Source organism: Anabrus simplex, chromosome 1, assembly GCF_040414725.1.
Source record: "Anabrus simplex isolate iqAnaSimp1 chromosome 1, ASM4041472v1, whole genome shotgun sequence".
NCBI classification, from domain to species: domain Eukaryota; kingdom Metazoa; phylum Arthropoda; class Insecta; order Orthoptera; family Tettigoniidae; genus Anabrus; species Anabrus simplex.
The window spans coordinates 442210611-442237066 of record NC_090265.1 but is presented as its reverse complement, the minus strand read 5'-3'; the positions used below and the strand labels follow the sequence as shown (position 1 = coordinate 442237066).

At 38.4% G+C, this 26456-nt stretch overlaps 1 protein-coding gene across 2 annotated transcripts in view; it reads right to left on the bottom strand.

The window, feature by feature from the left end:
• Positions 1 to 16542: 16542 nt before the first annotated feature.
• Positions 16543 to 26456, bottom strand: part of LOC136856926 (probable peptidoglycan muropeptide transporter SLC46) — a 221821-nt gene continuing 211907 nt past the window's right edge. For both annotated transcript variants that reach the window (XM_067135184.2, XM_067135185.2), the window contains one exon: positions 16543 to 17085. In XM_067135184.2, coding sequence (XP_066991285.2) covers positions 17013 to 17085 — 73 coding nt within the window. In that variant the 3' untranslated portion in view covers positions 16543 to 17012. The remainder of the gene's footprint in view (positions 17086 to 26456) is intronic.

Below are 26456 nucleotides of genomic sequence, written 5' to 3'. Positions count from 1 at the left end.
GACAGACAGACAGACAGACAGACAGACAGACAGACAGACAGACAGACAGACAGACAGACAGACAGACAGACAGACAGACAGAAATTATGGAAAAGTAAAAAATGCATTTTCTTGTTACTGTGGACATGACCGATGCAGAAATACCATCCTTTTCAAATTCTGAGCAATGTACAGACAAAACTCTTATTTTATATATATAGATTACATTTCAGGCCTTCCCCTAAACTACCATTTTACTCAGTGTGAATAACATTATTGACAGCCTAGATTATAGCGACCTATTCCCCGACTTTGCATACCAATTTTCGTGACGATACGACCACTAATAAAATAAATATATGACAATTAAATTTTAGGCCTTCCCCTAACTACCGTTTTTCTCAGCGTGTATAGCCCATATTGTAGCGACTTATTTCCCATCTTTGTCTAGCGATTTTCACTAAGACACGACCACTAATAACATAAATATTTGAGAATTAAATTTGAGGCCTTCCCCTAAACTACCATTTCACACAGCGTGATTAAAATAATTTATAGCCTAGATTGTAGCGGTTTATCACCCGATTTTACATTCCGATTTTCATTAAATTCTCTTCAGCCGTTTTCGCGTGATGCGTGTACATACATACAGACAGACAGACAGACAGACAGACAGACAGACAGAAATTACGGAAAAGTAAAAAATGCATTTGCTTGTTACTGTGAACATGACCGATGCAGAAATACCATCCTTTTCAAATTCTGAGCAATGTCCAGACAAAACTCTTATTTTATATATATAGATTGTGTAACACATTGTAATATCCAGAATAACACTAGTAATGTGAGAACTATGTAGAATCTTCCTTTCAATTGTAACTATGTATTAAGTGCACTAGAATTTACTAGAAGATATGTTAGGACATATCCTTCTAGAAGCCTGGCCAGGCAACATATATAAGGAAGCGGTCTTGATGGTGGAGGAGAGTTATTGTTTAACAGGAGTTGTTTTTGGTGAACACGTGGTTTGTTTAGGCTGACATGCTAAAGTAAGCAGTCAGCAGTCAACTGTTTCAAGGTTGCAATCTCCATATGCTTCGTGATAGGCAGTTGTTAAAAATGGTGGTTTGTTGATGTGTGACAAATGTTTAACAGTTCGTAAATAAAATTAAGTGTACACATTGATAGCATTTTGTGCGTCTTTGTGATTACATCATTGGCGACCGTGTGACAGGACGTAAGATTTTACAAGTGAATATGAGCATAGTGTGAGATAGATCAAAATGCACGTGATACTAAAAAATATTTCTGTACAACAGCTCAAAGACGAGCTCACCATGAGAAATCTTCTGACAAACGGCAAGAAGAAATCATTGCAGATGCAGTTACGGGAAGATCTCGTTGAGAAAGGAGAATATCCTGAAAAGTTTTTCATCGAGGTTGACGAAGACAAAACTTCGGAAGATGAGGTAAATATTTCCAAAATGTGTTCTAACCTAATGACCATGTTGCAGGCACTCAATGACAAAATCTCAGACATTGATTCATGAGTTAATTCCACCTTGATGGAACAGAAGACAAACTTGCAGACCAAATTTTGAAAGTAAATGACAAAATTTCAGACAACATTTCTCAAGCTAATGCAGTCTTAACCAGACAAATATCACAAGTGTACACGCAGGTTTACCAAGCAGAACAGGGCCTAGAATTGAAAATTTCAACTGTAGATGCTAAAATTTCATCCCATGTTAGCAACGTCACCAATCGATTAACACAATAGATATTGGACATCAGGTAAGAACTGGGACAGGTCGAAGAGATCGATAGTAGGGTAAGCCAGCTGGAAGGGGACATCTCGAACCTCAAAGAGGAGGTGGAAATCCAGGTTTCTGGCATAAATAATGCAAGTATCGAGCTAGAATTATTATTACATACCTGCCAACTTTACAAAACCCAAAATCAGGAGATTTTGATGTGAAAATCAGGAAAAATCAGGAGAAATCAGGAGCTACAATTGGTCAAAACTGCTTATTCTACATGACTTGTGCAATACAGTACTGTGATATATTTATAACACTTGTAGTCTCAAAGCCCGACTGCTGCTATACAAGGCTACAAGGCTAAAAATTACACATCTCTATTACCTCACAGAAAGTATGTAGTGAGATGATTGGCCTCTGATAAGCCTTCCAAAAATAGTATGAACTCATGTTCCACACGTGTCAATCGGTCATGCACTCAGATGCCATCACTTAGTAAATGCATAGATTACGGTAATATTTTGCATTAAGCGCCTGCACGATTATGTGAGGTTCAATGCTATTTGTATCATATAACTAGCTGTTGTACCCATGCTTCGCTACAGAATTTTCAGAAAGACTGTCCTTATAGTTTTCCCAACTGAAGTCAACATAAGTCATTACAATAATGTCAGTACGAATGTCACGATTAAAAGTAATGCTGTCATATGAAATATTCGATAAAATGGAAAACAGCACGTTTTCTCACTTTTAACTAAAAGTACTACGGTGTCGATCTAACAGTTGAAAATTCCAGAGCTAGAATGACCAGACCACAGACAGCCACAAAACACTCCTGTGTCATTATTCCATTGAAGTGTGCACACTGCTCATTCCAATCACTGCCTCAGAGAAGGGATCAAAAAGCTGGAATACTATGACGATCCAGTGTGTTATGTACCAGCAGTATTGGAAAATTTATGAACCAGAGGAATAGCATGCTTAAGAAGAGGGAGATCTAACTCCCCAGCTACTTCCCTGCAGCAGTAACCCCATCTACCGGAGATAAATGCCAGCAGAATACACAAAGCACATCATAACAAACAATGGTCAATGTAATGTTATTGTTGATCAATTTTGTGAGCTATCTGTATTGCAGGCCTTCAGATTTAGTTTTCTTCCAACTCTGCGATATTACAGCATCTTATGTAAAGTGAGTCCTTTCTTCATGACTCCCTCTTGTGTTATTATTTAAGTAATCGTTCCTTCATGACTTTTTTTCTCATTCTTATAATCATCTTCACAATTTAATCACCATCACCACCAATATTGTTATAGGTGATGCAGTAAAACTGAATAAGACATAAATAACCAGACATTGTACTTTCTATAACTTTTGTTATGTAGTAGTTTTCAATATGGCCAATAAGATAGGTAATTAAAAATTAAATTTTTGGCACCTTCCCCTAAACTACCATTTCGAACAGGGTGAACAAAATTATTTATAGCATAGACTGTAGTTCCTTACTTCCCAACTTCACATACCGATTTTCATTAAATTCTGTTTACCCATTTTCTCATGCTTTGGCGCTGATATGGACTTGGCAACAAAAATCCAAATTCATTAATATATCTGTTATCATAGCCAGTACGGTAAAAATGTATAAAACGTAAATGATAGGAATTTTCATAACTTTAATTATGTAGTATTTATTGATAGGGCCAATAATAACAATATTTGAGAATGAAATTTTAGGCCTTTCCCTAAACTACCACTTCATTCAGTGTGAATACAATTATTTATGGCCTAGATTGTAGCGACTTATTCCCCGTCTTTATGTACCAATTTTTGTTAAATTCTCTTCAGCCGTTTTCTCGTGATGGGCGTACATACATACAGACAGACATTACGGAAAATTAAAACGTGCATTTCTCCTTGTTACTGTGGTCACGACTGGTACAGAGATATCATTCTTTTTAAATTCTGAGCAATGTACAGACACTCTTTTTATATTGAGATAAATTAAAATTAGTCAGAAATGTCTCCAAATGGCTCCTAAAATCTCTAGAATTTATTTTATTTTATTTATTTTATGAAATACTTCCTCTCATGCAGAGGCTGTCTTGCGACAAAGTATACTTTTACATTTATTTTTAGAAGAGAAATAGATATCCTGTACTTGAGAAATGTTGAAGGTAACCTAATTGTAACAGTGATTTCTTAGAGTTATCAGCGAGTCCTTTAAAGCTATGTTAGCAATCTCCCATAACGTTGTAACTGGCAGAGACATCTGTTTCCAGAAATTAGCTGCAAAAGCGGGAATCGTTCCCCTTGCTCCAATCATCAGACCTACTATGTCGATTTCCTCTATCTGGTATTTCTCCCTGTAGTAAGGAATTGTTGGTAAGTAAATATTCCTTTTCTCTAGTCGTTATCATTGAAATTCTGTCACTAAATTGCTAAAAAAGAATTCATATCTAGTGACTAGAATCTGAATCTCTAGAATCGACTAGAATGATGTGAATGAACACGAACATAGCACGCGAGAACGAGAGATTGACAATTGATATACGCGTCGCGATATACAGGTTTCAATAATCATTGCACATTCGTGCACATTTCTCGTATTAATAAACGTCAATATTTCATTTGAAAGCGGCCAATGAGCAAAGGACTTCCGGCCACTGCGTAAAAAAAAAAAAGCTGAAACGGTGGGATTTGCAAACGAATGTTTGAAGTTCACCAAAATAATAAGCAAAAATCGGGAGAAATAATAGAATAACCGGGAGGCGGGAAAACTGTGGAAAATCGGGAGTCTCCCACCTAAATCGGGAAAGTTGGTAGGTATGTTATTATTATTATTATTATTATTATTATTATTATTATTATTATTATTATTATTATTATTACTATTACTTGTGAGGTATGACCATGAAGTGTTTACATCCATTTATTAGTATTATTATTATTATTATTTACACAGTTAAGTACAGATGATCATTATTTGTGAGGTTATGTCATGAAATATGTGCTGTATATATATTTATATGAGTTTAGTTAATGTAAGATCCTATAGTTAATAGTTTATAATTTATTATTGCCTGTATATATGATGTGTAATACATTACAGTACCGGTATTGTGCAACATATTGTAACATCCAGAATAACACTAGGCCCTAGTAAGGTGAGAACTATGTGGAATCTTCCTTCCAATTGTAACTATGTATTAAGCACTCTAGAATTTACTAGAATATATGTTATGACATATCCTTCTATAAGCCTAGCCAGGCAACATATATAAGGAAGCGGTCTTGATGGTGGAGGAGAGTTATTGTTTTACAGGGGTTGTTTTTGGTGAACATGTGTTGTGTTTAGGCCAACATTCTACGGTAATGTAAGCAGTCAGCAGTCAACTGTTTCAAGGTTGCAGTCTCCTTGTACTTCGTGATAGGCAGTTGTTAAAAATGGTGGTTTGTTGATGTGTAACAAATGTTTAACAGTTTGTAAATAAAATTAAGTGTACGCACTGATAGCATTTTGTATGCGTCTTCGTGATTACATCAGTTCTTTAAAGTCTTCTCTGGCAACAGTGTTAAACGGTCGGAAAACTTTGACACACATGAAAATACTTAGCGTTAGTTATGGTTTGCTTTGTATTCCCGGGCAATACTTGGTGAGAAAAGCTAGCGTTAAATTTGCAAACGTGCCTTTTTTTAATGAGTTGTACTGAATTTATATGTTAAAAATGCACTGCAAGAGTCACAGAAAACATACCCTGTCTGCTGATCGTCTGCAGTGACTACAAGCAGGAATTTCTTCCAAACATCAGATCTGAGCCCATATCTCATACTTAGTTTATATTATTTATATTCATCCATAACGCTGTCTGTCGATTCATGTGGCATGGCAAATTTCAGTTCAAAATTAATGGTTAACTCAACCATTCCATCATCCTTTTATACCCCCCAATTCTCGGCCTTTGCTCTATGTAAGCAAGGGCTTACTCATATCTGGATGAACCACATTGATTGCAACGTCAGTAAAGCAAGCAAGGTCAACCTCGCTAGTCATCAAACTTCTCTTCGAACACACCCTGTCGAACGAATTGCAGCAAACTCGGGCATTTTAGCTTACACGCTCCACTCATGCATGATGGTGGTTGCATATGCAGCAAGGCACATGTTGCTTCATCTTGGTTACCCATCTCAAGTTTGAACAATGCACACCACTAGTATTTATGGATAATTATTACAACAGCGTTGGACTCGTGAAACAATTACGGGAACAGAACACTGCCGTATGTGGAATAATACGGTCAAATAGGGGCGTACCGAAAGATCTAAAGGAACACCTGGCAATTCTCAAACAGGGCAAAATGACTTTCAGGAGGGACGAGGATGTATTGCTTGTTTCTTGGAGGGACAAAAAGGTTACTACTATGGTAACTACCATCCACTCAGCAGAAATGGTTGAAATAAACAAATCTGGAAAAAAATACTGAAACTAGAGTCTTTGACTGACTATAATCAACACATGCATGGTGTTGATACTGCAGACCAGTACTTGGCACTCTGTCCTTTCATGAGGAAAACAGTAATGTGGCCAAAAAAGGTTTTCTTTTATTTACTGTACTCCTCATTTTTTTAATGCATTGTGGCTCTTTCAGAACTCAAATCCTCAAAAAATAGTTTCAAAATTTCGTGCAGACAATAGTTAGGAACTTTCTCCAGGAAAAAAGGGAACCTGATATACAAGTACAGTCACCTCTCTCTGACATCTCAGCACCCTCCACTTCATCAGCTCCAAGTCTACATCCTGCAATTTTGCCGCAAAAAGGGTACCGGCCAAGGATCTACCATTCAGGTTAGATGGGAAGAGAAAAGAACATATTCTCTTGAAGTTTCCACCATCAAATAAAGTAAAATTCCCCTGAAGAAGGTGCAAAGTGTGCTTCAAAAAATAATTAATGAAACACACTATTTTTGTAGAAAGCGCAGGTATTCCCATTCACCCAGGAAAGTGTGACATTAGCTGCCACACTCTCCAGAGATACTAGAGGACTTCTTTAAGGTATGTGAAAAATTTTGTTTCCATATATCATTTAGTTTAGAACTTATTGTAAAAATAATTTGTTGTTGTTTTCTGTGCCATTAACAGCTGGAATACCTGGGCCAGCCATTTAAATAGCCCGCTCAGATGGTAGGCGTGAATGTGTTAAATGAATTCATAATACCATATTGCATACCATTTTCAAATGATGTGCTCCACACAGTAATTATAACTCACTATAGTCTCTAGAGAACGCTAACACAACACAAAAATGTTAATGGAAGTGGCCAGCATTTGAGCCAAGAAGAAGGATAAGACAGTTGAAGGACAGGGTTGCCTTAAACTAGAAGTTGTGTACAGGATTGGAAAAATGGATTTGGACATTTATAATCATATTTTTAAAATGTTCAATCAATCAATCAATCAATCAATCAATCAATCAATCAATCAATCAATCAATCAATCAATCAATCAATCAATCAATCAATCAATAATGTTCTGCATTTAGGGTTGTCGCCTAGGTCACAGATTCCCTATCAACTCTTTACCTAGACTTTTCTTAAATGTTTTCAAAGAAGTTGGAGATTTATTGAACTTTGCCCTTGATAAATTTTTCCACTCCCTTATCCACATCCTACAAATGAATACTTTCACCACTTTCTCCCCTTGAATTCCAACTTTATCTTCGTATTATGATTTTTCCTACTTTTAAATGCTCCACTCAAGTTTACTTACCTACTAATGTCATTCCATGCCATCTCTCCAGTGACAGCTCGGAACATACCAAGTCTTCCCAGTCCAAAGTTTTCAACGTTTTTCATAATGCTACTTTTTCTTCGAAATCACCCAGATTTCCTTTTGATCTTTTCCAGTTCTCATATCAAGTAGACCTGGCATGGTCGCCATACACTGGAACCATACTCTAATTGGGATCTTACCAGGGAGTTATACACCCTTTCCTTTACATCCTCACTAAGTGCATAATTGTTTACTAAAAATGAACTGCATACTGGTACTTTATTATTAATCAACTATGTAGTTGAAGGTGATACAATTGGAATGAAACATATCCTGCAGTAAACATGTTTTTGTGAATGTACAACTTTAGTTCAATTCGGCTATTTTAAGTAAGTACCACTTTTAAATATTGCCACTGCAGTGTTTTGATTGTTGTTTAGAGCACGCACGCTAAGTAAGTATATCTGTACGCTAGCCATTATAGAAGCATTCACCTGTATTTTAAGTTTGTTTGTATGTATTGAAAATGTCTCTGACAATTAACGGTCCCACCGAGTGTGAAGTACGCACTGTGATTCGATTTCTAAATGGAAAAGGCATGAAAGCTGTTGAAATTCATCAACAGATTAGTGAAGTGTACAGCAAACACACTGTGAGTGATGGAATGGTAAGAAAATGGATTAGAGCATTTAAAGAAGGCCATGCTAATGTCCACGATAAGAAGTGAGTGGGCGACTGTCCGTCATTACTAAAGACTTGGTTCAAAAAGTTGATGCAAAGATTCAAGAAAACAGATTCCTTACGATTTTGTCATTAAGTTATGAGTTGCCTGAAATTTCAAGGAGTGTCCTTTATGAAACTGTGACAGGATGGTTAGATTATCGGAAGTTGTGCCCACACAGTCCAAAACAAACAGCATGGCATGCTCACAAAAGAGATTCTTTTGCTCCATGACAAGGCGTGACCTTACACAGCTAATTGAACCCGAGACCTCATTGCTTCATTTGGTTGGGGACAATTCGATCATCCTCCGTATCTTCTTCTTTTCTTCATGGGGACTCTAAATATTAGTTCCTAATCAGCGTCGACCTCTAAGATCTTTTGCTACCATGTTTTTCCTTTATTCCCACCCAGATATACCTGCTCCTTTCACAAAGCTGCAGATTGTTCTTATTGGGTCTTCTTGGATTTTTTCTCTCTCTTCACCTGGTAGTCCTAGAGTGCAGAGAGTGATTCTACCCAGCGCCTCACATTCGAAAAGTAAGTGTTCAGCTTCCTCTGCTTCATTGCATTTCCTACATATATTGTCTCTTATTACTCCAATTCTATGTAAGTGTTTTTTTCAGATGGCAGTGTCCTGTCAACAGTCCTGATACTCATCTTATATTTTCTCTGCTGAGTTTCAACAGTTCTTTAGTATGCTTCTTGTTTGGTCCTTTTATCAGTTCTTTTCCAAGCCTGCATCCTGGAGTATTTTTCCAGTTCTCCATTTGTTTCTTTTGTACCCATTTTTCTGTGTAGTGTCGGGCTTGTCTATAGGAAATCCTGCATACAGATTCTGGGCCTACAAAATGTGTTTCTGCCCCTTTCCTGGCCAGTTTATTTGCCTTTTCATTTCCTTCTATACCTACATGCCCTAGTACCCATATTACTTTGACAATGTTGTACTTTGAGAGCTTCAGAAGAAGTGAATAGCAATACCAGACAATTCTGGATATTATCCGGACTGCTTCCAGTGCCTTAATGGCCGCTTGGCTGTCCGTAAAAATGAAAATGTTCTTATTCCTATAGTTCATTTTCAGATTTTCTTCAAGACATGTTGTGATAGCTATCACTTCAGCTTGAAAGGCTGTAGTGTGTTTGCCCAGGCTCATCTGGATTGATCTCTCAGGTCTTCCCCCGCTGATCCCTCCTCCTGTTCCATCCTCAGTCTTTGAGCCATCAGTCCACCACACTATATCTTCTTTTTCAGTATTCCATTTGTTGATATCCGAGACTTATTTTTTTATTATCTGGGTCTCAAATGGTTTTTCAAAGTTGTACTTTGGTATCATATGATCAGAAGGCATGTGTAGAACTTCCTCTGTTATTACTCTGTTAATTTTACAGTGTCCTAGATTGGGTCTTTGTGCATTCCAGCACTCTGATTGTGCCAATCTATATGAACTAATTCTAGCCTGTCCTTTTATGAAATTATATAGTGATGGGAGGTCTAGTGAAGTATTCAAGGCTTCTGTCGGCATAGTTCTCACAGCTCGAGTTATGGCTATGCTTGCCATTCTCTGCAGGCTATCCACTCTACTACTTACTTTTCCTTGACTTACTTTCTGCCACCAGATGATTGCAGCATAGGCCATCAATGGTCTAATGATCATTGTATATATCCACATTACCATTGATGGTCTTAGGCCCCATGTCTTCCCGACAGCTCTTTTACATGCATACAGCAAGTTTTTGGCCTGGGTTATGTTCCTTTCTATATGTGGATTTCATGTTAGATTTTTATCTAACACTACAACTAGGTGCAGTGCCTGTTCTTCCATATATATATCTTGCCCAAAGAGCTTCAGTGATCTCTTTCCCTCTAATTTTCTCCTTCCTGTAAAAGGGACCAGAGTTATCTTGTTTGGGTTGACTGATAGTTGTTCTTTTCGACACCAGTTCTCCTCAAGGTTAAGTGATCTTTGCATGAGGTCCTGGATAACACTCATCACCTTACCTCGTACCGCAAACACTAGGTCATCTGTGTACCTTTGTGCATAAAAACCATGTTCGTTGAGCATAACTATGATTTTGCTCACCACTAGGTTCCACAGCAGAGGAGAAAGAACTCCTGCCTGAGCACAGCCTCGGGTGGCCCTAACCACCAGCGTTTCTTCAAACAGGGTTGCTTTTATCTTCCTTCCATCTAACATGGATTTAATCCATTTGACGATGGTTTTAAGCACCTTGCTCTTTTCCAATGCTTTGATCATAGAGTCATAGGTTGTTTTGCTGAAGGCTCCTTCTATATCTAGAAATGCTGGCAGTGCAATTTTTTTTAAATTCTAGGCTTTTCTCTAGTTTACAAACCAACTGGTGGAGTGCTACTTCAGTGGATCTGCCAGGTCTATATACAAACTGATTTTCATCTAACTTTGAGTTCAGTTGCACCATTCTTCCGATATATTTATCCAGAATTTTCTCCATTTCTTTCAACATGAAGGAGGTTAAACATAATGGTCTGTATGCTTCGGCTTGGGCATAATTTGCCCTTCCAAGCTTAGGTATGAATACTGCTTTAGCTTCAGACTATGATTTCGGTACGTACCCTAAAGCTAGACTAGCTCTGAAAAGATCCATCATGGCATTGACGAGTATCACCCGTCCTTCCTGTAGGAGTATCGGAAGTATGTCATATGGTCCCGGAGGCTTTATGGGATGAAACGTGTCGATTGCCCATTTTACATGGTTATATTTTATTGTTCTGTTGGCACAGTTCCAGTCTGCTCTTGAAGCTCCAGTCTCTGTTCCAACCATTTCTTCTTCTGTCATCTCCTCAGCCTCAGGAAAGTGACACGCCATTAGTATCTCCAGCGTGTCCCTCCCCGCCTGAGTAAATGACCCATCTAGTTTTTCCAGTGTCCCCATTTGATTTATATGGGTTGCTTTCAGAACCTTCTGGAGCCTTGCTATTTCAGTGTGTGATTCCACTTTCTCACAGAACAGTCTCAAAGATTTCTTTTTTTTTTGGCTTTCCGTATTATCTCTAGGTTATACTCGGTGAGTTTCCTATAGGGTTGCCAGATGTACGGTTTTGCCCGGAACAACATGGTTTTTTCTCATTTTGTTCCGCATATGGTGCACTATTTAAACCGTACGCCCAATGTTCCGTTTTTTTAAATATCATGGTTTAGACAATAGTATAGTATCAAAAAAGTGCGTGGTTATGATCAAAATATTCTGTATTCTGACCTGACCAATGATCAGCCATCACAGTTGAGAACAGCACTTCTGGCAGTGTTCTAGCGGTACTAGTGGGCATGTAGTCTCCTCCATTTTATATATATATATATATATATATCAATGATTTAATTGGCCCAGAAAAACTGAAGAACATTTTGATGGTACTTAAGTTTGTCATAAGTATATCTCCATCGAATGCATATACTGAAAGAGTATTTTCAGTAATGGCAATAAAATGGAGAGATGACAGAAACAGATGCTCAGTAGATATAATAAAAAATGAACTTCTTGTATACTTCAACTATGGTGACAATTGAAAGGAATTTCTCAAGAAAGTTTTGTTGAATAAGAAACTGTTACAAATTGCTTCTTCAAATGACAAGTACTTGTGAAATGTTAATTTCAATGTAAAGACTAACGCACTATTAGTTTTTTGTAAGTACCTACATATTTCATGCTGACGCTGTTATATTATTACCGGTATTTACTTGTTAATATATCCCTGGTATTTTCTCTTAATCATCGCTATGGTGTCTTAATTTAGTGCTATATGGCAAGGGAATGGAAGTGTTCCTTATTTGCCATCAGGAAATCTAGCAACCCTAGTTTCCTATGATATATGTCCCACATACCATTTCTAGATGATATTCTATATAACATCCTAACTTTTTTTTTTTTCATTTTGGCTAGTTTGTTGTTCCACCACCTTAATTTTTTCGTGTTTTTCTTTTCTTTGAGAGGACAGTTTTCATGGAATGAATCTATAATGGCCTCTTCTAATAGTTCCACTGCCTCATCCAATTCTTTCTGTCCTCTCACCTTAGTTGGAATTTTTTGTACAGCCTTCCCTAGAATTTCTCTGTATCTACCCCACTTAGTTCTTTTTGGGTCTCTGTACATCTCAATCCAACATAGTCTCACATCTAATGCAAATTGGATGTGCTGTTGGTCTGCCAATGATGGTTCCTCCAGCACCTTCCAGTCTTCAATAAAGTTTGCAATATGCTTAGTGCTTAGTGTAATGTCTATTACCTCCCTACGATTTTTATTCATAAATGTAGGCTTGTTTCCTAGGTTTATTATTGTCAACTCAGTTCCAATAATAAACTCTAGTAAAGACTCACCTCTTGCATTGCAGTTCATGCTGTCCCATGCCGTGTGATGTGAATTTGCATCTGCTCCAAGGACTAGGTGTTCACCTTTCCTTTTTGCGTTGCAAATTAGGTTCTCAGCTTCTTCTGAAGAGGGCAGATTAGTTGAGTTATATGGGAGATATCCAGGGCCTATGGTTATTTCTCTGGATCCCTCCCAATTTCAAAGTTTAATCTTGGCCACGGTTAAGACCCCTGAACAGTGTTCCTGCAACACAAGACATTTTAATTTCCCGTTCACAAGAAGACATGTTCTGGGTATTTCCGATGTATCGTACATCAGCTTACGTCCAGATTCTGCCAGTCCTGCTACTCCTGCTACTCTGCCCTTGACTACCCATGGCTCTTGAATAAGGGCCACATCAATAGCCTCAGACTTGAACTTCTTGGTGAAATTGGGCACAGCTGCTTTTTTATGCTGAAGATTGCCCTGAAGGACCTTCAGCTCCATCTTTATCAACATTGGGTTTCGTTTTTTCCTCTGATGACCTGAAACTTGATCTGCCTAAGTCTGAGCTTGGCCTTAAGGCTTCTCTTTTTGAGCTCTTCAAAGTCTCTTTCACCAAGGGCTAAAATGACTGTCCTTCCTGTCTTGTCGATTGAAGTGGTATTCAGCACTCTCCACTCTTGTGTTAGTAGTTTGGTATGGTGCTGATTGATTCTGACAAGACCGGGTCAGTTGGCCGTGTGGAGAGGGGCATGTGGCTGTGAGCTTGCAACTGGGAGATAGTGGGTTCGAATCCCACTGTCAGCAGCCTTGAAGATGGTTTTCCGTGGTTTCCCATTTTCACATCAAATAAGTGCTGGGGATGTACCTTAATTAAGACCATGGCCACTTCCTTCCAACTCCTAGGCCTTTCCTATCCCAACATCTCCATAAGACCTATGTGTCAGTGCAACGTAAAGCCACTAGCAAAAAAAAAAAAAAAAAAAAAAATTCTGACAAGAACATCCTCCACTTTTATCTTGTCAAAAGGAGGTGGGAACTTGATGATGACCTTGGTCGTGTTCAGCACCTATTTTGTGTCCGCCACCTCTGGGGTCTCCCCTTTCCATGGGTTACAATTTGATACTGTCTGTTCCAGCCAACTTTCTGTTTCTGGATTTTCACAGATCAGTACCATAGCTCCACTTGCCTTGGTGACACAAGGAAGCCTGGCAGACATCCGTCTGACAGCGGCTTCATTTGTGCTATCAGAGCAGATAATTCAGTTACGTCTTCCTCCTTGAGTTTTCCATATGGAAAGGTCTTAGGTATTATTGCGACCTTAACTGAGGCTAGTCTTTCCGAAAAGGACATGACTTTTTCTCCCTTCTGTTTCTTGGAGGGTGGTTTTGTAGGCAAACTTGATGGCGTGCTTTCCTCCGACCTTGGCCTTTTGGGCATAGTCATTGATATAGCGTCTTGCGGATCCCTGTTCCTTGGCTTCTACTCCACCCAAGTCCCAGCTGCTATCTTGGCTTCTTCCTCGTCTTCTTCTTTTCCTTGTAGTAGGCACTTGTGTGAGGTGGTCTATCTATGTGCATCCTATTTAGTTTCGATGCCCATATCTTCAGGTCTTTCTCAGTGAAATCTCTTGTTTCCTTTTGTCCAGAAGTCTGCTTTCCTGTTGCTTCTTCTGTTTCTTCTTCAGATTTGAATTCAGCCTGCCCTACTGGGACTTCTGTCTCCATATTCTCCTCTTGGGCCTGCCGCTGGACCTACTCTTCTGGAGCTTCCATAGCTTCCCTTGGTATTTGTTTAGGTGGTTCATTTGGAATGTCCATAGTTCGATATGACACAGGGTTTTTGCCCTTTCTAGGGTCCTGAGCAGCGTTCTCACCATCCGTGATGAGGCATTCCACCAGACATTGTCCTCCCGCAACTCAGGCTCTCCGTAGCAGGCGCCACGACCCTCAGCCATCCATCTAGCAGTCCGCCCCTAGCTCGAACCCGACCAGGTTTGTTCCACCTTCAGTAGACCTACTCACATGGTTTTCACTTGGCATTTCCACGACTGAGTTCACAGCCATGGGTTCCCCCTAGGTTGGGTTTGCCCCGTTCTCAACCTGCGGCTTGTTCAGGCTACGAAGGGCAAAGCGATGTGTTGGTTCCGGTACACCGCAGTGAGCTTTCACCACAATCAGCAGCACCCACTTCACCCGAACCACCGTATCACCCATGAGGAGGTAACATGGATGCCTCTCTAGCATGTGTGGATCCTCCGTGTAGTTGTGACCTAGTGTCTAGTGACTACCACTTGTTCCTGTACTTGGAAAAGCATTTATGCGGTCAGCGCCACGACAATGATGATCTAAAAATGACAGAAGCTGGTTTCACGATATGATAAGTGCCTTAGTAGTTTAATGTACAGGCTTAAATGTAAAAAAAAAAAAAATTAAAAAAAAAAAATTACTTTTTTTCTATATCAAATCAGTACTTAAAAAAAATATGCCTCATATAGGTGGACCCTCATAATAAAAAGAACATAATTTTATGATTGAGTTACTCTTCAAGATACTATAGTCTTTCGTTAAGTAGTGGGTTTCCTTTTACGGAAACAATGCTATAAGGTCCATGACTGCTCTTGTTATCTCTCCACTGATAGCATTACCAGGTATACATTTTCTGTGTTTATTAATGGGGAATTTTCATACAACTAGTAGGTTAACCACTCTACAGACTCAATTTGGAGTGATACGAAGTATACTAATAAATGTAAACTTACATACTGTCTTGAAGATGACGCCAAAATTATATATTTCATTTTTTGACTTTTACACGTGGCCTCCTTTTCTGTATTGGGGCAACTTTCATCAGGCTCTGCAAGTATGGATCCTGCTCATTCTTGGTGTAAGTCCTTAATGCAAGTTCCCTTTATTATCTCACACTTGTACTCTAGTTGTTACTGACCTTTTTCCCTTTTCTTGACATCCATAACAACATTGTCTTTCTCCATGATGTACAATAATAGCTTCTTACAGCAGGAAACTATAGTGACCAGTGCCATTAGTTCATATGGTTGACACCAGAAATGTTTAATAGGGAAACAACTCATGTCCTGGATATGTGTGCTTTCTCAAATAAACAAGATTTTCAAGGGCCCGGTAAAACCCCTGTAATGAGGCAGACATGTGTCTTTCCCTCTAAAATATGGGAATACATATATTTTTAACACACATGCATTAAACTCATTTTGCCCAAAAATAGATGTGGTTTCTCAAATATACAATTTGATTTTAGTTCACTTACTTCACTTGATGGCTGCCTTCACATATAGTCTGATTAACTTGTAATAATTTCAGGGTTTGAAGTGGACACTAGGCAACCAGGGCAAATATCATCATCAATCAATGTTCTGTCCCCTTAAAACTCAAATGTTTGGGAATATCCCATAGCCTGTTTCCTAAAAGTCATCTTCAGCATTTCATAACATTTTGAAGCTATTTTTTTTCCCTAACCTGAAGAAGAATTTGATTCAAACATGCTGTTGATGTTCATTGTCCATTTTGCTATTTGCAGACAGCATGTAGGTATAAACACAAATGTAGCATCACTACTGATGCATAGAAAGCGCTGATTTTCAGTCCACTGACTCATCAGAGCGTGACTATTCCACTTTCGGTGGGTAATGATGATAACAGTGCTCTATACATGCATGGGAATTACAGTCTGGTTTTAAATTACCAGAGTGGTACATTGTAAGAAGAGTAGTTTCATTGTTTAAATGAGTAATAACACCAAATATGGTAATGTTGAAATCATATTTGACTTATACCAGTGAGAACTTCAAGGAATGCAAGTTTTGTCATCAGGCCACACAGAAACAACTATACATATCTCACAAAAACATAACAAAATGCATACAACATAAAAAAATCATAAATGGAAAGGAAGGGGACGGGGAAAGAGATGAAGAGTGTGTGGTGTGTGTGAGACATAAATGGAAAGTAACCATATCTCTTAAATTTTGGCCAAATGATATTGAACTTAGAATTACATTAATAACACTATAACTAACATTGATTATACAGGAATAATAAAAAGCTCCCAGATGTCCAATGTCCAAATGATACTGATTTACCAAGCCAGTTGGCCACGCGGTTAGGGTCACATAGCTATGAGCTTGCATTCAGGAGATGGTGGATTCAAATCCCACTGTTGGCAGCCCTGATGATGGTTTTCTGTGTTTTCCAAATTCATACAAGACAAATGCAAAAAGAACAGAATAACTTGATTAAGGCCACACCCACTACCGTCGCTATCCTTGCATTGCTGAAAGCCTTTGATGTGTTAATTAAACCACTAGCAAAAAAAACTGATTACAATTCATCTTCATATATACGAATTTTATTTATTTACACACTGCCATTTTCATTTTTTCACAATCATATTTTTCTTTGCAGGTCGTAGTACATATTAACATCTATCAGTTGATTTCATTGTCAGCTGAACATCCAAGTTCACGTTCTACAACAATGTGTTGAATTATCAGCACACATCTGGAAAGAAAAAAAAATAGATTCAAAATATGGTTGACTTTTAGAAAAAGAATATACTGTACATTTATGGATTTTTTCTTCATTATTGTTCATTATTAGGATCACACTTCAGTTCCAAAAGACATGCCTCACTATCCAGTGCTAAGCCCACATCCCACATAATTAGGAAATATTGAATGATAGTAAAATGTGATAGAGACCAAGGAAAAAAGAGTAAAGTGAAATGTTAGAAATTCAAATGGCTCTTATCACAGAATTCCCATCAGTATTTTTCCCAAATGCAAGTTGGAAGTAATTACTGGATGAACATAAAAGCAAAAGATTAGTTTTGGAGAACAGAACTGATTATAACAAACAATGAACATCCTCAATAGAGTGTTGTTATCTAAATGAATAAAACAGTAACATTTATCTGTCCATTTGATTTTTTTTTTTTTTTTTTTTTTTTTTTTACACCTGTCTGTCTATTCCTCCATTACATAAAATTCACTGAAGATATTTTTATGAACATTTTGGCTAATCCAGGCTGCCAATCACTACTACTTTAATCAAACTGATTTAAAAATTAATTTAAAACAAATTATATTTTGATAGGATCACACTTCAGTTCCAAAAGACATGCCTCACTATCCAGTGCTAAGTCCACATCTCTTTGCTCAGCAACTGTCTTTCCTTTAAATAATTAGGAATGGCTTGTATTTTAAATTGTTAATTTAATCACTCAAAGTAGCCGCCTTCTACGGCCAGGTCAGGGATTTTTTTTTACTTGGACCTGAGAGCTGGTTCGAGGCTCACTCAACCTACATGATTACAATTGAGGAGCTAAGTGATGATGAGACGGCAGACCTGGTCTAGAAAGTGAAGAATAATGGTCGAGAGGATTCGTTGTACTGCCTGTGGATCACCCCATAATCTAAAGGCCTTTGAGATAAGCAGCGGTTGCTTGGTAGGCCAAAAGGTCCTTCAGGGTCAATAGTGCCATGGGATTTAAAAAAATAATAATGCCTTGTAGTAAGAGTATTACTGTGAGTTCTTTGAAGCTACTTGGGGGTTCTGAGTCCCAAGGAGAGAGAGCAGCATGTTTTCATTTATAGATAGTTAGGCAGTCTACTATACAGGAATATGAGACTGTGAGTCAGCAGAAAGACCAGCTGTTAGCAGACCATGGGTATCACTCCTGGGACTACCACCACAAGTCTACCATTATGCTCAATTAATGTCTTTTCATTAATCGCCAGATTCAGAGAAGGGTGCAACAATTTAAGCATCATCATGTGGAGTGATGATACACTCAGATTATAGAAATGGATATAGAGATGCAGTTTACTGATCACCTAGCTTCAGAATGTCAAAGCCATGCTCACATGCTATATTAAGAGTCTGGAATTGCAGTGCATGCAATTTTAACACCTTGTTTAGTTATGCTACTTGCAAGTATCAGATCAGAGTTGTAACATCTTTGCCACTGGCCACTGCTGAATGAAGGAGGTAATTTGCAATTTGCGGTCATTACTGAGAGTAGTGAGATCATTTAACATCAGCCCAACGTTGTAATATCCCAGCCACTAACAGCCTGTAAGTCTATGTTTAATAAGCCAATATTTTCATTAAGGTTTTGTACTGTGTAGTCTATGTAGAATTGAAGGTCGTCAGTGTACATATGATATTTACAGTGCCTTAGATTAGATGAAATGTCATTCACAACGAGTGTGAAAAGAAGAGGTCAGAGTACAGAGCCTTCAGGATATCCTCTGTTCATATGGCGTTATGAGGAAACGAGTTCATTATCACATTTCACACATTGTTAATGCCCGTGAAGATAGGAATGCATCCAGGAAATCGTACTCTGAAAGAAATGTAGAGCCTTCAGTTTTATAAGTAAAATGTCAATGTCTACACTGTTAAAAGCTTTACTATAATCTACCCCTGTCTATTGCTTGTCGAACGTCCTTATTTTACATTCAGTAAGGCTGTAGTTATATTATGTCCTCGTCGGAAACCAGACTGGGATGGATTATGGGTTTGAAGGTACTCAAGACATTTGTGTATGGACTATATATTCTAAGATTTTAGATAGAGCTGATAAAATACAGGCTGGATGATAGTCTCTCTCTTCCGAAGGCATTTGACTTTTCGAAAAAGATAGCACAATATCCGTCTTTCATGGAAAAGGATATGTGCAATGTAGAAGAGTGAAACTGATTATTGGTAATATAAATTTAAAATCAAGAATGAGTTTGACCATGTCACTCCCAATGTCATTAATTTGTTTCGCTTTCGTGCTTATCCTGAGGAGTGCATTTCTGACTTGGGTGTCATATGACTGAAATCTAACGTTAACAACTAATCCTGACAAAATTCTGACTCACGGCCAATTCTGAGAAAATGCCCAGCGTGTGAGGTGGTTTACATGTTTAATCTGTAGATAATGTGGTGTTGTGCACAGAACTGATTACGGCTAGATGAAAACATGGCCAAGTGTTTATTATTTGTTCATTCTTTGACTAATACGGCATGATTGTTGTTATTTATTGATTCCACTGTAGCCATTTTACATAGTGAAGGTGTTAACAGAGTATAGTGAGGTGACTGGGATTAATTTTTTTGTACAGTTTAAACATGTGAAAAATTGATTCCATGGTGATGGTACTATTTTTATTTTGTTCATGTAAATAAGGTTAAGAAACCATCAGTCTGAAGCGGGACCTTCAGAACTACGTATGTTTGTAAATAGTAAATGATGTTTGTGGATGTTTATTTTTGTAAGCAGCAAAACAAGTTGGTCTCATCACGTGATGATTATTGTTGGTGTTTGTTTTGTTTTATATTGTGTCAGAAGTAAATTCACATAGTGAAACTTATGGTAAATCTTTTATTGGTGGAGTAAGGAAAAACCTGGCATGCTACCCAAATTTATTTTCAGAGTTAAATGGTAGCAGGTAAGGTAATGAAGCAACTTTGGAACCTCATCAGCCTGATGACCATCGCCTTGGGAGGAGGAGTTCATTCATGCTATACAAAGTGAATTATTCCTGTAGATCTTTTGCAGGTGGCACCCATTCTCATTATTAATTGCCCGACATATGTGGCGCGAGGTTCACCTACAACAATCCTAACATTTACGTAATTACTAATTTATTTAAGAAATATGACATCAAGGTAGCATTTTCAACAAACAATAACACTGGACACAGGTTTTTCAACCATAACATGGTTAATAAGAACAAAGAAGAATGTTTCCAGGATTCAGGAATTTATAAGTTGATATGCAACCAGTTCAAGGCCACAACTTTGCAATAAGGTATCAAGAACACGTCAATGTGGAAAAACATAGAAGGTTTTCTGCAATGGGAGTACATATGAAAAGACGGGCCATAAATTTACAGATATCAAACAAGACCTTGTAATCATGAATAGACTAAATAAAGGAAGACTGATGAATAGTTTAGAAAATATTCACATTTTTCTGGATAAATTAATTAATAAGGACAAGAACTTAAATGAAATGAATGAACAAAGAAATTGAGATATATGGAATTATTAGGTAGGAATCATATATGCCCAGCAATTGTAACAGGCAATCACGAGGCCGCTACATCACAGACAGAAGCCACCTCCTCGCGTGAAACAACAAATGACGACATGTCCTCGCTTACCCTCCCCCCTCCGAATCAAGCTAGCATACAGACATCATCACACCGCTACTACACAAGGTCGAGGATAGCAGAATCAGACCCACACCCGTAATTAAGGGAAGTAAAGGAAGTAAATTAGACAGGGGTAAGTTCAAAATTTCTCAATTAATTTCCATTATTCTAAACAGTTTCCTTAGGCAACACATCCCCAGGTGATTTTAACTAATAGACGCATATTTCTTTCTGCCGGTTACAGATCGTACAACAAGCTATCCGACTTGACGAGTTTATGAATACAAAAATTGTTTAATTCAACCAACAGCGGACACACACTTTTCACTTAGAAAAAGGATACGCAAGAGAATCACGCTTCATAGTACAGTACAAAAATGACGCGGAAGAAACAAGAAGTCAAGTAAAGAAGAAACAGACTCCAGCAAAAAACTTTTCTTCAGGATCATAACACTAAAAAATCTTTTAGTTTTTTAAACAAGTGATTTTATTATGCCTTCAGGACTTGAAATGAAACCAAAGACATTCTAGTCCATAGAGAGTATTTTTAATTTATTTTAAGTTTAACGTCCTAGTAACAATCGCCCCCCCCCCCCCCCCTCCAACCCATACGTCCCTTAAAACACCAGTTTTTTAATGACAACTATGTGATTGTTGTATGCTGTTTTTATCTAAGCTTTTATGTAAGCAACTGATGATGATCGCAAAGCGATCAAAACATGTCCTGATATAATTAATGTTTTTATAAGTAGCCAAAGGCTAAATAAAAAGAAAGGTATCGATTAGGTGGAAACATTTTTTATATATTGATTAGACTACATTATCAATACGGCAATTAAGCGGACAGTTTGTAATTCTAGGACCTTATCGGCTAAAGAGGCCAAATATTCCATCTATAAACTTGAGGGTTTGGCAGTTTTGTTTGCACTAGAGAAGTTCCGACTCTACCTGGAACATGTCGATTTCGACCTAGAAACGGATAACCAAGCCTTAAGTTGGATTTTAGGTAGACCTCGTCGTACTGGTCGTATAGCCCGCTGGGCCATCAGGATTTCTGCTTTCCAATTTGATGTGAGGCATATTAGAGGATCTGAAAATGTAGTTGCGGATGGACTAAGCCGCATGTTTTCTCATGAAGTGGAGACGACTGAACAGGAAGATAGTTCTTCTCTTCCCACGCCCATACCTTCGGGGATTAATGCTATTCTAACTGACATCCGTATGTTATTTCGGGATATTGAAAAATATCAACGTGAAGAGCCTGTGCTGGTTCCTATTATGGAAACCCTTTCTTTTGGGGAACATGTGGTCCCTTATGTGTTGAGGAATGGGGTTTTGTGTTGCCCTCCGAGGCACGATTAAAATATGAAAGTAGTAGTTCCAGCTGTGCTTGTGCCTATGATCTTCAAGTACTATCATGAGACCCCATTGGGGGGGGGGGGCACTGAGGCATCTTCAAAACTCTGGAAAAGATCCGAGAGATGTTTATTTGGAAAGGTATGGATGGTGAAATCAGAGGATTGGTAAAAGCTTGTAAATCTTGCTTACTCAGTAAGCCCACCTTGTCCACTAAGCTAGGTCTATTGTCATCTCATCAAGCTTCTCACCCCATGGAACGTCTATATATAGACTACGTCGGACCTTTCCCACAATCCAAGGGGAACGGAAATAAATTTATTCTGGTGTGTGCAGACGGCTTCACTAGATTTTCTTGGTTATTTCCGACTAAGTTGACAACTGTGCAGTCTACAATATCTTGTTTGAATACTATTTCTGCTTCTTCTGGTCCTTGTCAATATATAGTTTCTGATAATCTAAGGCATTCACATCTAACTTATTCCACAAATTCTGTTTTGACCTGTCTATCTCACACGTAACCACTTCAGCTTATTACCCTCAAACGTCTCTGGCTGAGCGAGTCAATCGTAATCGCATTTCATCATGAAGATCATTTCAGATGGGATACTTCTCTGCATTGGTTAGTTTTTGCTCTAAATTCGGCAGTTCATGAGTCACACAAATTCCCTCCAGCATCTCTCGTGTTTAAGTTTGTCCCTAACCCGCCGCTCTCTAATCTTTGGTCACTTAATGATATATTACCAGAGACAATAGATCCCAATAATATTAGAGATCTATGGAAGAAGGCTAAAACCAATCTTAAAGTTTCCCATGAAAAGGTTAGAGAAAGATATGATCGTGGACAGAGGCCCACCAATTTAAAAGTTGGAGATCAGGTCATGGTTAAAAATTTTGTTCCTGCGGGCAAGCTTGCGCCCAGATTCCATGGGCTGTGCATCATTCTAGATTTTCTAACACCGGTTACAATATTGGTCAGTAACCCAACCACGGAGAGGATATTTAGGGTTCACCTCTCTCAGGTGAACCCTGTGTAAATTCAGGGTTGTTTTACATTCGCCACTAAACATTGGCAGGAGTCGAAGGTTATCTTTCCTTTTAAGAAGCGTTGTCCATCTTAAAATATATTTAATGACAATAGGGAGGCCTTTTGTTCTTATTATAATAAGTATCTAGTGAGATTTCTGCTGTAAAACCTTACCCTCTGATAAAAATTCCTTCATCCACGCATTGCTGTCACACACGCACAATCAACGCCGCCTGCCCCTCTGCCTCCTGCAAATAAAGACTGTACTCTCAAACTCCAGCAAAACAATCTGTCACCCAGATATTATTGTTTCAGTACCCCCCTCAGCCATTGGCGGCCATGTCTCAACATCTGGCGAGCGATACCGGAGTGGGGTAAAGGCCCACTCCACTTTAGTGAAGTCTCCTTCTGAACAGCACGCTGGAGCTCCATCTTTCCGGCAAGGGCTGAAGTGCAGTAACTCCACCGCCAACTCATCTGGGGACTGCACATCTACATCTGATCTGCAGCAACCATCACCACGACCACCTCTCTCATAGTAATGGGAGAGACGTATCTGAGGGTACTTGGGGAGTCCGAGGGACCTCGCCTGAGTATCGGCAGCAGCGGCCGGTCTTGACGTCAAACTTAATTGCTATATCATAAACTTCTACGGTGGCATGAAGACTTCCTAACTAGTTTCACAACCTTTTTTTTTCCAAAAAGAGACTTTACCAGATATTTCTCATCTATAAAATTTCAATGTGAAAATTTTCTTCTTTCAAATTTTTCTGTGTCACCCAAGGAAGGACCTTTGGGGAGGGGAGGTCTGTACCGGGTGGTACACCTCAACGCTGCACATTTAAAAGAAGCGCCTTAAGGAATGCTATCTCTCATACAAAACGTGAAACAACTAATTCATGAAGTTGGGACATTAACGAGATGTCACCATTAAATTATTGAGTAATGTGTTATTTTGAAGTTACCTAAACTGACTGGATTTATTTTTTTGTGTTTGTTTACTTCAAGAAGTTTGAATGTTTCTCCATAGATGTCCTTACAAAAACTGTGGGCATGCACTCTGGTGCACGGTGGAAGAACAAGTGATTTAAAGAAGTTTTGTGTTATTATGTTTTCTCAACTAAATTAACTTTCATTATTTCATTATTTCAAGGTTTGCAACACTTCTTTCTCATTCCACCAGCTTTTGAATCTGGCCAATCAGGAATTTTCTGTACGTAATTATTTTTCAACTAATAATAGGCTTCTTGTACCTTTTGAATTTGCCAATAAAAATGAGAGGGTGTGTCTGGATTTAGTCCAGAACCCTCTCGAACTATCTCCTCGGGTATAGAAGCTGCAGATTTTTCAAGCTATCTTGTCTTATTGATCGTCGTCTTACTGAGTGTGTGTGTTATGACAGGAGGTGGCCCGGCTCATTCTTCGCCAGGCAGTTCAACAGCCCAGGTATGGCCACCAGCCTTATATTTCTGTAGCTACCTTTGCAGACTTACACGAGGGGAAGGTTCTAATTTCTAACTATGTAACTACCTATTTTCTAAAATGTAAACCTTCTTTTGGCTAATGTAAAATTTCATAAAGACTTAAACTGTAAATCGGGGGTAGAGAGTGCGTTACCCTCTCGAGTTCCCCTTCAATTTATCTGGAGGTGACTATGATTTTGTAACTGTTTCTCCTTTCTGTAAAGCATTAAATTAACCTTCATTCTAGTCACCTCAGTAGCAGGCTCTGCATCATCGAGCCGCGAGCCCAATTAGAGTTTTATACTTACTTTTCTAGGAGCGCAAGTATACACCTCCATACATTTTGTGTTCGGGCCAGTAATTTAACCTGTTCTCCTTTCCATGAAGGCCCAGTAGTTTTGGTAATAAATACTCCTGTGAAAAAATGGTAAATTATAGGTTGGGCCTAGCGAGGCCAGAAATTTGTAACTTTTTTTTGGTGTAATGTTGTCTTGAGCGGGCTGTAAGAAATTGGGATCGCAGTCTCCTTAGTTAAAGTTGGAGAGCATGTAAGCTCTTTTTTGAGATTGCTAATTTTACTGTAAAATTGAAGGGTGCCTTTGGAAGGCTGTATCTGTAACCTTTGGAGCAAAGTGCTCTTGAATTGGGAGATTCTCTCCTCGTCCAACTAAATGCAATATTTGTGATGTTGTGAACTTGTAAATTTGGAGCTGGAAGCTCAGCACTTGTAATTTCCAAACTGCTATTTGTACCTGTAATCTTGTCATTTCACCTAGTGAAAATTGTGTTAAGTTTGTGATTTGAAAAGAAAAGAAATATAACCTTTATTTAAAGTTTTAAGTTAATCTTTGGTATAGTAGATAGACCCATTCAGCCCACATCTTCTTTCACCTCTCTGGGATCCACTAAAGCACGGTAACAGTTTCGACCGGAAATCAATAAAACATCAAACGCTTACTTAATACGCTATTTATTGTTACAAATCAAATCAATTACTACTGATCTGCCTTTAGGGCAGTCACCCAGGTGGCAGATTCCCTATCTGTTGTTTTCATAGCCTTTTCTTAAATGATTGCAAAGAAATTGGAAATTTATTGAACATCTCCTTTTGTAAGTTATTCCAATCCCTAACTCCCCTTCCTATAAACGAATATTTGCCAAAATTTGTCGTCTTGAATTCCAACTTTATCTTCATATTGTGATATTTCCTACTTTTAAAGACACCACTCAAACTTATTCGTCTACTGATGTCCTCCCAAGCCATCTCTCCACTGACAGCTTGGAACATACTACTTAGTTAAGCAGCTCGTCTCCTTTCTCGCAAGTCTTCCCAGCCCAAACTTTGCAACATTTTTGTAACGCTACTCTTTTGTCGGAAATTGTCCAGAACAAATTGAGCGGCTTTTCTTTGAATTTTTTCCAGTTCTTGAATCAAGTAATCCTGGTGAGGGTCCCATACACTGGCACCATACTCTAGCTGGGGTCTTACCAGAGACTTATATGCCCTCTCCTTTACATCCTTACTACAACCCCTAAATACCCTCATAACCATGTGCAGAGATCTGTACTCTTTATTTACAATCATATTTATGTGATTACTCCAATGAAGATCTTTCCGTATATTGAGACCTAGGTATTTACAACGATCCCCAAAGGGAACTTTCACCCCATCAACGCAGGTTGTGAAACTCACAACCCGACTTCTAATCCGGTTATCATCATACCTTTGCCTACTGTCCATCTCACAACGTTATCGAGGTCAATTTGCAACAATTTATTACTCTGTACAGAATAACATCATCTGCAAAAAGCTTTATCTCTGATTCCACTTCTTCACACATATCATTGACATATATATAAGAAAACATAAAGGTCCAA